The sequence below is a fragment of the Cimex lectularius genome, unplaced genomic scaffold (genome assembly GCF_000648675.2).
Source record: "Cimex lectularius strain Harlan isolate CLEC.00 unplaced genomic scaffold, Clec_2.1 scaffold212, whole genome shotgun sequence".
NCBI lineage: Eukaryota > Metazoa > Arthropoda > Insecta > Hemiptera > Cimicidae > Cimex > Cimex lectularius.
The window spans coordinates 349800-366524 of record NW_019392965.1 but is presented as its reverse complement, the minus strand read 5'-3'; the positions used below and the strand labels follow the sequence as shown (position 1 = coordinate 366524).

At 35.5% G+C, this 16725-nt stretch overlaps 1 protein-coding gene across 2 annotated transcripts in view; it reads right to left on the bottom strand.

Moving 5' to 3' along the window:
- Positions 1 to 16725, bottom strand: part of LOC106664739 (protein slit) — a 456738-nt gene that overhangs the window by 298302 nt on the left and 141711 nt on the right. For both annotated transcript variants that reach the window (XM_014390718.2, XM_014390719.2), the window contains exon 2: positions 12148 to 12219. In XM_014390718.2, the coding sequence (XP_014246204.1) occupies positions 12148 to 12219 (72 nt within the window). The remainder of the gene's footprint in view (positions 1 to 12147; positions 12220 to 16725) is intronic.

Sequence of the window (16725 nt, the reverse complement as noted above, 5' to 3'; positions counted from 1 at the left end):
TAAAATACCCCAAATAACAGGGTCATAAAATGTACCGCAGGTTCGTATTAGTCAAGAACAAAACGACCCAATTGAAAAATAAAACCTATAGAAGAGTACATGTTCCATGAAGATAGTAAACTGTCCGAAGAAACAAGGGAAGATCCTGTTACGTTACCTGGCTCACAAACGGTCAGACTGTACAGGAAAGTTGAAAAATAAAGTCAAATCATTTTCGAAAAGAACGGATATATGTAACACAATTAACATGAAGCTGCCTTGTTTGATAAAACCAATTAACTAAAACTAATTAAAACTATCATTAAAATAGTATAAAGTTGGTTAATACATACAACTATTATAATAAAAAAGTTTATGTTGGTCAAAATATTTTTCCCTGATATTTCCTTTTAGTATCCTAAAACATCCCTAAGACATCTATCTACCTGTACAACGTCGAAGTTAGGCTCAAAGGGCTATCGACAATAAGGTCATTTCAGCCCCCAACTTATGCAGGTTTACCTAAACTCTTAATACGTTAACTTTCTTAATACGTTCCATCTTATTTACTTACCTTTCACTCATGTTGGGTGATGGGATACAAATTATTCCCCCATCACGCGTATAGACATCTTATACTTGCACTAGGGTCGATGGGGTATTTGATAATCCGCCATCGACTCTCTTTATACTACACAGACATTTACGGATATAAATACATTCACACGAAACAGTTAAAACATATATAATCAAATTTGATATATATAAAACAACAGCAAGAATAAATAAAAGATCAGTATGTACAAAATTACCCCAGTTACCTCCAGAAATCGAAATAGTAAATCTAAAAATTCGCTACTTTCTCGCCTACTAGCTCCCTATATGAAAGCCAAAGAAGGACACCCTTCAATTATGGGTGAACACATTTTGCAGGAGTGTTCCGTCCTGGAACCAAATATTCAGAACACATGGGAAAATATGCTACTATTTTCAAGCGGAAGTCCATGCAGTAGAGAGATGTACTCAGTTCAATTTTGACAAAGGGTGCAAAAACATGTCAGATAGCATCAAACCACTACGTTCTAACATCACTAGCTCAAAGATGGTACTGAATTACAAAACTAAACTAAAAAGAATAGGTATGCAAAATAAAGTCACCCTCCTGGGTCCCAGGACATGGGGAGTAGAGTCAACCAGAGAGCGGACGCTCTTGCAAGGAAAGGAAAAGAAATCTACTTACTGCTGATAGTTCCTGAGCCATTCTGTGTCATAGAGATTGACACTGTTGATGAATATCTTATGTTAGGCATAATGAAAATGAGAAAACAGCGGAATTCACTCAATGGATATAAACAATCCAAGAACCTTTTAGCAAGTTTTGGAAGAAAAGAAATAATAGAATGCAACAAATGAGCAGGAAAAACTTCGAATCCTGATAGGTATCTTAACAAGACAGTGCAGACTGAATGGGCACTTGGAGAAGATTGGTATAACCCAACACGACATCTCTGCCAAGAAGAAGAGGAGATGCACCTATTAAAAAACTATGGCGCCACATTTGCCCGGGGGAGGATGAGTTTTGGGATGCACAACTAACCGTAGAAGAAATTCAACCACTCAAACCAGATCTAACTAAACATGTTTCTTGATGAACAAGGATTCACCGGTGTGCTGTAAGTACAGATCGGGGCATACAATAGCTCTCCAGGGCGCGGTATTATACACCCAAATCTTACATGATTTGGAGTGTGAGCAGTCCCGGCTTTCCCCGCATCGTCCGCTTTTCGTTGCATTCCAGGTTTTCAGACAACTACTACCGATTTTCCTAGGTACTACGATTCAACGTATCTTTTGAACAAAAGCAACAAACGAGAAGTTCCACGGAGAATCTGTCCTTTAGGACCCACAACGCAATCAAGGAATCAGCGCACACGAGCTAACATGAATCCCAAAGGCGTGCAACAACATTCATAAAGTTCCGCGGTGTGCACACTACAATGCGGGAGTAGGGTTTACGAAGTGACATAGTATTGAGTTTAATATAAATTCATGGAATCCAATTCGTTGGAAGCATTTCAAAAAATTTCAGTAATTATCAAATACATATATGTGCATCATTTAGGGAGGTATTAAAGGAAATATGTATCGTTTAAATTCCTGTCCCACAAAGGAGCAAGCCCTTTGTCACCCGGAGGCGAATTCCTCCCTGCAAAATTTCACGAAATTTTGAATATTTACACGAGCTTAAATTATTTATAAATCTTTTACTTTTAAACCAAACATAACAAAGATGTCGATTCAAAGAAATCAATCTTCTTAAGTCGAGATTCATCAAGCCAGATAAGTTTCCAGTATGTGTTTATCTAATTTCCAGTCTGAATTACTACCTTGAACCCCTATTTTAGGCACTAGTGATTGACAAGATTGTTTAGTACGAACGTTGGTATAGTGTATCTGATATATGTTTGTGTTCTGCTTCGCACACCGGGTCGGACTGCTGTTTACGTTATCTCTCTCTCTCTCCCTCACTCGCTCTTGCTCACTCTCTCTCTCTCTCTTCTCTTTCGTGGAAAAACAAGAAAGTTAACATTATTTTTTTTTAAATGTTAATTTGTGTAATTTTTCATAATGAAAATATATATTTACTAATATTCCTGTCAAAAATACAACCTTCTAATGTCTAATTAGTAAGACACATTGAGCTCTCCGGAAAAAATCTGATGATTTTTTTTTTTTTTTAAATTATCATAGTATATTTTTATTGTTTAAAAATATTTTCGGAGTGTAACCATCGATTTGACATTTTCATTTATCACACATCTAACCCGCTCTCTCATTTCTCTTTTAGTGAAGCTTTCTGACACATTGACTCTTATTAACTATACCTTTTTCGCTTTAGTAATTCTCTTTCTCCCACTATCGATTTTTTCACTCCCTCTCAATATTACTCAATCTCTCTCTCACTCTCTCTCTTTCTCTCACCCGCTCTCTCTATATATCTACTATCTATATATCTAACCATCTAAATCTATCTATTTATCTGTCTCACTATCTATCTAGATAAAAAATTATCTCTCCATGTATCAATTTATCTTTCTCTTTGGTCTCTCACGATCTTTCCCCTTTTCATCCTTACAATCTCATTCTCCTCGTTGAATTTCCGTCTCTCTATATATATGTATATATCTATATATCTATATATCTGCATATCTATATATCTATATATCTGTATATCTATATATATCTATATATCTGTATATCTGTATATCTATATATCTATATACATATCTATATATCTATATATCTGTATATCTATATATATCTTTATATCTGTATATCTGTATATCTATATATCTATATACATATCTATATATGAACTTTCTCTCGTTCTCTCACTCATATTTTTCTCCTTTTTTCAACTATATTAACAATCCAACAGAACAACAAGGTCGTCGATAGCTGCAACGGTAAGGCGTTGACACGGCGCTCAGCTCAGTAAGGTAAAGGTCCCGGGTTCGAATCCAGAGGCCCTAAATTCCAACCTTACATACCTTCAAATGCGCTTTCTTTAACGAAAACAGCGGCACCCTGGCATATGACCACTGCTGTAGCGACCCCGAAAAAAAATTAATTCAATTGAAATTATTGAATTGAATAAAAAAGTACGTTTTTACCGCCGTTGAATAAAATTTACCGACGCATAATTCAAATAGACAACAATAAAACCTAATACTTTCTGTATGATTTAAATCTTTACATAAACAACATGTTATTTATGGGAACGATTATTTTTACTAACGCGGATTGTTTAGTTCTGTGGCACAAGTGAATGAGATATGTGTTGTTTGATTGCATTTATTGGTTTGAATGAAGAAAGTTCGTTTTTGTATCATTGNTATATATATATACAGATATACAGATATACAGATATAAAGATATATATAGATATACAGATATATAGATATATAGATATACAGATATACATCTATACATCCATATAGAGGTCTATTTAGTTCTATATACTTCTTTCTCTCACTCTATCTATTTATCGAGATCATTTTTGTGTGGATCTCGTTGACTTGAAGAGTTCTTAGAAGCTGCCTGGTTATCTGATATCATTGTAGCACCTTTGAGAAGTTTGTTATTTATTTTATGTGTACATCCTTTTGCTTGAATGATGGTTGTGGTGCTCGTAGGCCGTACCATTTCCTGGGACCTACATCCAGCTATTTGTAGAGCCGACTTTTTTTTTTGGGGGGGGGGGTTTCAGCCAATTGCAGAAATGTTTTGAATTGATTAAAGCTTGATTTCTTCATAGAATCAAATTTGCAAGTGAAGAGTTTGTTTTCAAAATTTTCAACTTCATGAAACTTGTACTAAAAAAATTTGTTTCAATGTATTAACCTTTTAGTTGTGTTTTTTTAAATATCACTTTAAGAATTTAATTGGTACACATTTTCTATTTTTTTAATAAGAGGTTAATAAGAATGGTTCAGTAATAACCCCCCCCCCGGCCAGAGACGATTCTTCTTCTTCTTCTTGATGTTGGAATGTTCATGTTCCATGCCTCGCTATTAGACGGTCTTCTTTTCCGGTGACAGGGCAGAAAAATCAACGGTCTCGGTCGTTTAATAACGCATCGTTGGGCTCGTCGAAGAAAACGTCTTGGGTCCTTAATTCAACTTTTTTTTTAATATGAGGCGGACATTCTTGGAAAAGGAAAAGCCCCATTATAACAGTTTTGTGAACGACTATAAAATTAATCTTTTACGTTGGTCATGTAGATAAGTTAAGATAGATAATTTAAAAAGAAGCATAATTTACTTCCACTTTTACTTTTTACTTGTGGACAAACGAGGATTTTTAAGTTTGTGAGCAATCTTACTATGTGAAACACAATACAATTATACTTAGAACTGCTTCGTAATAAACGTCAATGCGTTTTATAAATATTTATTTAGAGGATGTTTAAAGAAAAATTTATTAAGATATTTATCAAAACATAAATCCTTGTTTTCAATTGGCTGAAATTATTTTGATCCCTGTAAATCAATCTATTTCTGGAAAAATAACGAAAATAATGGTAAATAAATAGTTGATAATTTTTTGTTTAAATGTTTCTTTATATTAAATTAATATCCTTAAAAGGATTGATTTTACGTAACTATAAACTTTTATTATTATGTGAAATTCATTGAAATTGTTTAAAACAAGAGTTTGTTATGATGTTAAGATGGAGAAATTTGACGCATAACATTTATCTCTTCGTTAAGTCTGATCCGGAAAATGTGCATCATGGAGTAAAAGTGTTTATTTAACTCTCGACACAACACGCAAGAATGACACAATTACACAGAAGACAAACACTTTGAGCCCTGAAGATGATCTCAATAAAGATCGAAACGTTGGCACGATAAAGAAAATGTTTTTCTGAAACCTNGAGAGAATGTAATAGAACGATAACAGTAAGATTATTAGCATAAAAAAGGTAAAGATCGTGAGCGACCAAATGGACGTGCCAGACAAGATTGAGACGTGAGAGAGAAGAGTGGTATGCTTCAGGGCACCATATTGGACCGGATATATTTTATTATGTATTTAAATGGCTTAAATGTAGATGTAAATAAGGATATTTTAACTTTCCAGCATGCTAATGACGTTTTTCGAAACTGAGATATTGATGCATTAAAGTTGTTATTAAACGTAATTTATTACTATTTCATATTATTGTACATGTAATTTATAACTAATTCATATTGAATTTAATTTATGACTATTTCAATCTAAATTTTTTGTGCTCTATATGACAAAGAATAAGTTTATTAGATTTAACATCAATCGGACTGTGATAATGCTAAAATCATAGGTTTAATAGATAGCAGATTATGATGGCATGACCATACATTTAATATATGTAGAAATTATCATATATATGTTATCTCATTTATAAATTGAAGGAAGAAATTGATATATGGGCTTTCATAATTCTATACTTAGCTTTGTTTCAAGGAATAATAAATTATATAATTCACTAATTTCGTGATCCGCTTGACCAATTAATATATTATAATTAATTAAGGTTTCTAGTTGAGATAGAAAAGTCAATGGCACGAGCGGGATTCGAACCCACGATCTTCGGCTTGATACGCCGCTGCTCTACCACTTGAGCTATCGTGACCTCGATCCACTCGGACACCAACTTCCCATCTCAACCGCACTTTTTTATCTCACCTAAAACCCTTAATTAATTATAATAAATTATAGAGTTAGATTTGGGGGTGGTGAGTCATATGCTTTAAAAATCTTAAAAATACAGAAAAAAACATTACAGATTTCGTGTAAAACAAAGAGAGGGCTGTAAACCACTTTTAAATTATTCAATACATGTTTTGTATATTTATTTAAACCTAAAATATGTAAAAGAAAAAAATAAATAATTTTACGAAAGGCTGTGATAAAAGAAAGTTAAATGTAAGGAATGCAGAAGACATTGAACGACATACGAAAACCAAAAACAAATAAAAGCCCGGAGGTCTTTTCAGAGTAAGTTTATAACAGGTTACGCCGAAAATTAAAAAACTTAAAAATAAATTTTTAGTTGAGGTAAAGAAAATATTGATATAAAATCTAATATATAACAAACAAGATTTACATTTCTTTATATCTATAAAATCGAAAACATGTGAAATAACATTGATAACAATGTAAATTGTTATAACAATAAAGTAATCTATGTATGATGGTTAAACAACTATTCCTGGCAGTTTCTTGCATCATAGAGCATTCAAATTCCTTGATTTAATCGATAAATCTTCCACAGTATTTATAACTTTCTCTCTCAACTTGTAATAAGGCGTACCACATTTTCAAAGAGACATCTAACGAACGGGCTATTTACCAAAGGCCTATATTTCGTCGTGATCCAGAGACAGGTAGAATAAAAGAGACACGGTGCGCGCATTTGAATTTCAAAACGAAACATTAATTAAAAAGATAATTAGCCGATTCCACAATAGCCTAGAAAATCTACAAGATTATTGTAATTTGTCACGTTGCCTCTGGCAAATAACACAGACCAGTTGCACCCGTGGCCTGTTATTTTGACTCCTTGGTTGCGTAATGAGAACCCAAATAAAAACAGATCTGAACTTGCAACATTAAAATGGAGGTCATCCTTGTAGGCGGATTTACCGTAGTTTAAGTTGCTTTAAGCCCCAGGAAGCCCCTCTCACATCCATATTTACGATTTGCTTTCGATCGTGATACATCCTTTTCCCCCTATTCCCTTTATAAGCCTTCCTTTGTATTTTTTATTGAGCTATAACTTTAGTTTCTTTGAGTCCGTATAACTTTTAGATTAAAAATGTTTCGATCCCTGCTAGACTTTTTCCACCAAACTTAGACGTTTTTACTTCATTGAGAAAAACTTAACTTTCCATCCAATTTTTCATGAAATGAACAAGGAAAACCATATAAATTAATAGAGGAAACAGTCCTTTCTTTTCGCCAAATTCCAAAACGCAAGAACACTTAAATGTCTCAATCCATCAGAGGTCGAATTCATAATCAATCATTCCCTAATAAAAAACCCCTAATTTTGACCTTATCACTACAAACATACATCGAAATCTTCATAAGAAACAATTTTCCTTACCACCATCACTCACTCCTTAGAACCTACTTTCCAACCCAATATAAATTAAGAACCAAGACCCCCAAACCTTAAAACCTCAGCACGCTACGTCATATCACACCACCCGTTTGTTGACATTACTTGGTAAAATCCCATCTTTGAAAGCTTCAATGTCTTTCCACCAATTCGGGTTCAGGCGATATACATACCATTCAACAGTGCCGCAGATTTGCAGACATCATTGCACATCCTTGATCCGAAGGAACCGATGAGGTGCTTTCCTAGACGTGTGCCGAGCTATTGACCGAGTGTGTCACCCTGGTTTGCTCTGGAAGATTAACGTCATCCATCCATTCACTTATAACCTCATTCTGAAATCTTATCTGCCCAATAGGTACTTGGGCTAATCAACTTTACTTATGATGGTGTTCCGCAAGGCAATCCTTCGTCCCATTCTATTTTCAGTATACACTGTGTCGGGATTGCTTGGAACACACATTCCTGTCGATATCGATACTCTACTCCTCACATTTTAAGACAATACTGCCATCATTTCCTCAAATCCTGACCCAGTAGTCCTTCAGGCAAAATGCTTTCTTGTACCACTACACTCGACTTAAATGACTGAAAGAACAATCTTGTCACAGAGAATTGAAATGTTGAATTCGACGAAGCGTTCCAACATTCAAACAATCAAGTGGCTCTAGTACAAAATGGTTCAAATTATTGCCTAGTATTCTTACTTCGTATCTAATCATATTATCCGCAATGACTTTCAAACGTACGGAAGTAAAATTATTTATTTTCATACATCTTACAATTATTTATTCCGTATTAGTAAAAAATATCAAATAAAAATAAAATTTGTTTACATTTCTTTTTTTATCGAAACAACGGGGTTTACCAGGAATACAATTGGTGATCATCCGCGGTCCGTCCGTCCTCGCTAGTCAGAGCTCATAAGAGGCAGGCAAATCATAAATATAGTCAAACTTCTTCCATTAAGGCTGACAGTTCGTTTTCAGAGATGTTATATAGGCATTCCTATGGGCTCTGTGAACCTAGCGGACGGTGCGATGATTGAAAAGGCGTTGGTGATTGATTATCAGTCGAGATCTGAGATTTATATACCACAAGCCGGTGGAACTGCATACGGAACAGTTTCGACCTGTAAAACTTTTTAAAGAGAAATATTTTGTCATTCTTGGATAATTTTTTAACAAAAACAATAATTTTACGTTTTATAAGAAAAGACAGTCTGTAATATAGTGAAATATTAGAAGTTAACCTTTGAATACATTTTCCCATCGATGACTTGAAAACCGGAATCTATCGTATTATCCTGGATGATCTTCGATCGCCGATAAACCGGATTAGACGCTTAGAAAACAGACACAGGGTTCAGTTTAAAAAAATATCATATACATCACTAGGAACATCGATTGTCTAAAATGAATAACCAAGTTTAAGATTAGTACTTCCTTTACTTTCGAGAACTAAGAAGTTCGGGTGCTTTCTTAGACAGATACATTTTACAGGGTCTTTTACTTGGTAGTTCTCTTCAAACAGAAAAATACCATTTCTAAATAACGTAAGCCTAAAATCTTATCTAACAAATCGTTGTTTCAAAGGAATTTGCATTTAAAGACAAGACAGATCCGAACCGGTGTCCTGTCCCGCAAGGTAACATTCTAGGCCCTATCCTACTGACTATTTATAACACAACCTTTTCACCTTATTATTCTCAAACAAAGAGTAAACTTTGCCTTCAACGTCAATTTTTTGGTAGATTCGGTGTTAGATTTTGTGTACAACCCAAAATATCACTACACAATTTGCGTCAAGGCAAAGGGAGCATTCTTGCTCCCATCCTATTCCTTGTTTACACTTCTGACTACTCATTCTAATATTACTATCTAATGATTAAATCATGTAGAAAAGCTGTGCGCTCCATGTTTTCTGTTAGGGGATTCGATTATTTTCTCTATGCTAAATATCACGTTCTACTCTGCGGGGTCGCACAAGAGGGCATTCTTGGCAATACCCTATTCACTATTTACACTACTGGCCTGCTCGTTCTATTAGTCATACCCAGAGATCAAACTTTACACTAAAGAGGTATTTACGATGTTTGTAAGATAACTCGAATAGAGAAATGTCCGTGAAACCCCCCTTCTTTTCTTAGCATGTTAAACATGTTAGCATGGTTTATGAGGAATTGCAAAATATATACCAACCTGCTAAAGTAATGCATTTACACAATTGTTTTTAAAATATTAATACATATATGTACATATGTATGTACAAATGTGAATAGAGTTATTTAACTATAGTATCGTTGTAGTATGTAATCTGGTATCTTTTTGGCTCATATTTCTTAACTTTATGGCGCTTATTAAATTGTTTGATTATTGTCTTTTTATTTTTCACAATTCGCGATATTTTGCGACGAGACGTCCCCATTTCATTTGCGAGACTGCTCGGCCAATCTCCCAATTCGATCCGAGAAATTATCGCGAATTTTCCTCAAATAAGTAAATATTAATTTTGAATAGAAATAACAAAGAAATTAAAATAAACGAAAAGGGCAACTCAACAATTTATGAAGGGGACCGCGGTAGCCGAGTGGTTAGCATGAGAGACTCACGCCGCGGTCGTGGGTTCGATTCCCACCGTCGCCTCTGGCCCTTTTTTCACAATAACCCCCCCAAATTTGATCACACATATATGAATTGTCACATGGCTAATATGCATAGTTCATAACGCCAAAAAAAAAAATTTATGAATTCTAATTAATAAAAATAAAATCAGGGTAAAGAAAAAATAAAATGGAACTCTTCCCTGGATCATACCAGTTTTCCCTCTCGAGTCTAGGGCTAACATCCTTATGCTCATGTCGCCGGAACAACTTAAACTGATACGGCTTACTCTGCAAAGCGGACGACAACCCATCGACGAGAACATAATCATCACTTAAATACACAAAACTCTACGACGATTTTGACGAAAGATAATAGGGGTATTCACGACGTATGTAAAATTATAACTCGAATAGAGAAATGTCCAGTAAGATCGTGAAGCCCCCTTTCTTTTCTTAGCATGTTAAATGTTAATTTTTCCGCAATGCTGAACGTGGCGATTGGTATAACCAAAAATAAAGCTATAACAGTCCTTGAAGGCTTGTTATTGTTGGCTTTGGTTTTCTTTTGTGTTAAATTGTAAAATGCCAGTAGTTAATAAAAAGGAAAATTAATAAACTCTTTCATTCAAAATGCCATCTATGCACTTAAGTACTAACAAATAACCCGCTTCAATTCGTGCCGATATACCTAACTTGTTTCCTAAGATTTAACAGCCTACAACTTTATAGGATAGGGGATGTATCTATTATGAATGAGAGTAGAAAGACAGGTCAGAAATTAACAAAATGAATATATTGGTCTGATTTAATTAACGTGTTTTTAAGAATAAAAATACATGTAAACAAAAAACAGCTGTTGAATTCATGGCTGCCATGTTGGTTACCTACGCTCTAACGGCTAGCAATGTGACTACATTTTCGACCTAACAACTAACACTGGCCCTGGCCTGTTAGATCGAGCAATGTTAACTAGCCGATTCTTACAAGTCAACATTTTTATCGATCTAACAGGACCTGACAAACTTATCAGGGCTAACACAAAGATCGTGAATACCCCTTAAATGTCCGTTTTTTTAGGGGATTCAAATATTTTGTCTATTTCATTTAATACAGCGATCCACTAAGCCAAACATTCCAGACTAATCTTTCAACCCCCTATTGTTCAAGCTCTTTTTTATAACGGCTATCCCACGAACCCTCCAGGTCGACTCGAAATACGAGGGAAAGCCTACGTCCTTCAGGTGTTGGCTTGGGATTGGCATCCCTTAAACCAGTAGTAGTCTTCTACTATAAAATGAATTTTTCTATTCTTGGTCAAACGGTTTCGTTATATTTCTTCCCCAGCCATTATAAAAGGTGTCATTAACACTCTGCTGACTGGTGTTTATCGCCGGTGAATACTACCGGATTTTGACAATCGGGGCTCTTCGCTTTGGATTTGCTATTCACAAACGGACGGATCCGTCAAATCCGCGGTCGACGAGATTCGGCAGAAGTGCGATGTATTACAAGGGAACATTTGACCTATATCCAATTCCACAGATATTAGTTTTAACGAGAGTTAGGATTAACAACAAAAAATTCCAAAGGAAAAAAATTACTATTAAAAAATATAAGGAAGTTTATGCACGTGTAAAACTGCATATAAAAATCATTACACATTCAACATATGTGAACATACTTACTTAATACAATATTTGTATTTGTATATATCAAATAAATGCAATAAAAAAGTTTATGCACAATAAAATAATATTTAGGCCAACAGCCATATTGAATAAGTAATCAACTCTGAACGAAACTTCGATTTTATTTTATCACTAAAAACCAGTTTCTCTACTTTTACTAAACCCAAAAACCAACAACAATAACCAAATAGAAAAGAGAAACTTACAATATTCTCAGGTTTGTCATCCCCTCGAAGTCGTTTTCGTATATGACAGTTAGGTTGTTGCCTTGTAAATCCCTGAAACATAAAAAATATTATACATGTAACATAAGAATGATAATGAATTTAAAACAGAAGATCTACACGATAAAAGAGAAAATATCGTTTTTCAACGGTCGGCGTTTATCGTCAACGCCGCCCGTAAAAAAAAATCCAGGCGAGTCATGCCACTAGGAAGTCGGCGATTAAGGTCCTTCCAGTCAAGCCAAGGGTCGCCCTTTATTTTCAAGTACAAAAAATTCATAAAATAAAGGGGGTTGAAACCATAAACCAAAACACATTAAAGAAGCTTGTCATTTTTACATAAAAGTTAATCGCCTCGTAGTTAGTCAAAGTGTTTTAATAATAGACAGAATATTATGTACCCAATAAACAGATGAAACAGAAGATTACAGGAATTAAGGACATAATACAGTTCAAGTGTTATGTAATGTGCAACATGTGTTGCTCATGCAAACTTATCTGGTAGCAACGTAGTATATTTGGCCCTTTCCTTCATTTACCTACATACATGATTTGGCCCGGCAATATTGTTATAGTCCAGGTTGCAGATTGCTGTTCTTAAACCTGGTTCTACATCAAACCATCAAAATGTACTAAACAAGCAATCGACACATACTTTCCATTTCAACTAGTCTCAGAATCCAAATGAATATGTTTGAACAACTAAATGACCTTGAAAAATTATAGAAATCCGGTAAAACTTTAAGAGTTTGAAACTTAATTACAAAGTGCCGACTGTTCTGAATAAGAAATATCTATCAAAATTAAAATAATTCTTTCTTCAACAACATAGGTTAAGATAAAGTAAAAACCGGCTGTTCGTCCGAAAAACGGTCACTATACCCTTAAAAGAACCTTCGTCAAAAAAAGCAACATTGCTACAGCTAAAAGGGTAAAACTTAGAAAATGATATGACTAAACATCGGTCACTGCCATCTGAGAAACTACGAACACAACAAAATGATAACCCCATTTGGAGGTTATGAAACGACGAGGAAGATCCTGCCACCCAAGAATCTTCATCAAAACTGGCAATAACTATGATACATTGAGGGTAAAACTAAGGTAACAGAGCTATACACCGGTCACTATTATCTGAGAAACCACCTATAGCTTAGGAATATTCAATGATAAGCCTGTTTGCAGGTTATGCAATTAGGAGGAAGAACCTGTTACCCAAGAACCTTTACCAAAACTTGCAAACACATTTGTACACTTAGGGTACAACTGAGGAGAGTGATAGGTCTACATATGGGTCTCTGCCATCTGAGAAAACACGAACACTACAAAATGTTAATCCCGTTTGGAGGTTATGAAATGACGAGGAAGATCCTGCCACCTAAGGAAACTTCAACAAAACTGGCAATAACTTTGATACAGTGAGGGTAAAACTAACGTAACAGACCTATACACCGGTCACTATTATGTGAGAAACCACCTACACATAGGTTATATTCAACTGTTTGCAGGTTATGCAATTAGGAGGAAGAACCTGCCACCCAAGAACCATCATCAAAACTTGCAATCACATTTCGACACTGAGGGTACAACTGAGGAGAGTGATAGGTCTATATATCGGTCACTGCCATTTGAGAAAACATCTACACAACATGGGTATATTCAATGATGACCTCATTTTTAGGATATACAATGAAGAGCAAGAACCTGCACCGAAGAAACTTCACTTGAAATGGCAATCACATTCCTACACTCAGGGTAAATTTCATGAGAGTGATAGGGGTATATATCAGTTACAGTCATTGGAGAAAACACCTACAGTATGGGTATATTCAATGATAACCTGTTAGGAGGCTATGCAATTAGAAGGAAGAGCATGTCAACCAAAAACCTTAACTAAAACTTGCAATCACATCAGTGTGGGTACAACTCAGGTAATAGGGCCATACACTGGTCACTGGTATATGAGAAAACTCCAACAACATGGGTATATTCAATGATAATCCCATCTGTAAATTATGCAATGACAAGGAAGAACCCATGTTATCTTCGAAGTAACTAATGAAGACAACCTAGGGTGCCAAGAACATCCTGAAATAGAAATTGCAATGACAGTCTATGACCTACTGCTTCTTGAAAGAAGGATCTGAACTAAGCTGCACAAAAGAAATAGGAAAAGTTTAATAACCCAAAAGTCTGGACGGTTTGGGAAATAGACAAATCCTATTTATTCCTGGTATCATCACCCTCAACAGTATTCTTGTAACAAAACAAGTTTATCAACCGTTTTCCTTTAAAAACTAAACATATAATTATGCAAATCTGAGAATTATTGTTGTACTAAAAGAGAAATGTCAAACTACAAAAACCGTTTAGTGTTAATTCCAAGTCGTCGCTCACAGGAGTCTTGATGATGGCATTATTGCAGACTTCGACGGTGGGAACCGAACATTGTTTTGAAAGGAATTCACTCAATGAGGGTCTTGTAGAGCCATTGACAAGTTAGAGTAGGGGCTGCTTGATCGTGACAAAACATTCGCTTCCTATTACATCCTCGTCACACACTCTACATTCATCTTACAGCTCCCCTCGTTGCCAGACGAATAAAAAAAAGTTCGATTTCATTTTTTATATTCAATTCGTTTGATCGTTTAGTAATTCTAAGAGTTATGGTTTTTCTGTACTGTCTTGAAATTGACATTGACATTAACAAATTAGTGTAAATATTCAAGGTACATTACGCCCTCATTATATTCAATCATGTCTGCTCAATATAAAATTCATTTGGGAAAAAACCTCGACTCAAGTAAAATAATGAACTATAAGTAAGTTTAAAACGAACTAATTTAACTCAATTTATTTTTAAATGTATCAAAGGAAAGCCCTGGGGACCGCGGTAGCCGAGTGGTTATCATGAGAGACTCTCACGCCGCGGTCGTGGGTTCGATTCCCACCGTCGCCTCTGGCCCTTTTTTCCCGATAACCCCCAATTTGAACAATATATATCAGAATTCGTCATGGCTAATATGCAAAGATCATAAGGCCAATAAAAAAAAATAATAAAAAAATAGGAAAGCCCTATGATAATTATGCTAATTATGTCAATACTCCATTAGTTCTTGTGAAAATGAGTTTGCTGCTCCTTCTGCTCCAGTGTGCCATGGCTATTGAATTAACGGTAATTCTAAATCCAACAAGAGACAAAAGGTTACCAATTTTAGAAACCAACAGCGTTGAAAATGAGCAAGAGAGGGGTGGTGCACAGAGTACATACATAACACAAATATTAAGGTCAGTTTACTTGGGCAAAAACTGAACAAATGTGATTCAATGGACTCCAAAGTGAAATTCCCTTCTGATTTTTAAGTGCTGAGTTGTTAGATCTGAGTCGTCTGGACAGAAATAAACGCGCTACAAGTACGATCTTTCAAACAGCTGTATCATATTCACTTCAACACTCATGCAAGATCATTAATCAAACTATGCGATAAATTCACACAGGCAAAACTCTTACAAACAAACACCAAAAGTACAAATTTCTCAGCGGGTTCTCGAGGTGATAAGGACCTGGAAGGCTTGGGCAGTAAGGTTAGAATTGATCGAAAGCTTTGGAATGGGATTGGAGCAATTCGTTCACGAAAGGATGAGTTCGTTGTGAATGAGGTTAGACTCGTTGTAATGGCTTTGATTATTTGCCTAAGGATTGATTTTTGACTATTGGATGGTTTGTTGAAACCCCACTACTCAGTATGTCCAAAGTGGTTGCAGTAATATCTTGTATGGAGTTAGTTTAGTTTTGTCTGTCAAAAATGTTTTCGGACCTAAATGTATTCGTAGTTGTCCAAGTCTGTTAAGTTATTTCTTAAGTTTTCACAGTCTTGAAGAGCACCCATCAGTCTGGTAGGTATAGCTGATATACCTCATTTGAGTGGAAGTTGGAAGCTCCTTGTTGCTGATGCAGAGTAGAGCGTACGTTATGTAAATACTAATGTACACTGGGTACATTTTTCCTCTTCAGCCTACACTTTGTGCACCATCTTTGATCAATTTAAAGTGTTCTTGTGTGTCGGAGGTTGCTTGAGTCGGGGTAGAAGACAAACTTTCCTTATCATCCAAGTGTTAGGGTATGTAGAAAAGCAGAATGAATGGTATACAAGATGGGACCAAAAATACATCCTTGTCGGACGCCGGGCTTGGTATGATATTTGAGCAATCGTTGCCGCCCCTCGTACTAAAGCAGCAGTCAGTTGAATAGGATTCTTGGATGTCTAATGGAAGCTCCTTGATGTTCATGGTTCCAGTTAACTACCAGAATTACCAATCCCATAGACGTCCGTTTCATGAAAATGCAAGAAATGCGGAAGCGTAATTCAACAGCTTCCGGTATTAAAATTAAATCATTGGAATTCCTGGATCATCAGTCTCCTTCTCTGTTAGAAGAACGCTGATGGAGTCGAACCTTAGGTCAAGAGGGCCCTTGAAAGGGCTCCTCGGAGAACACCATAGGACGATTTGCAAGGGGACACCAATCATGGACCATAGAGGGATAGAAAAAATCCCTGC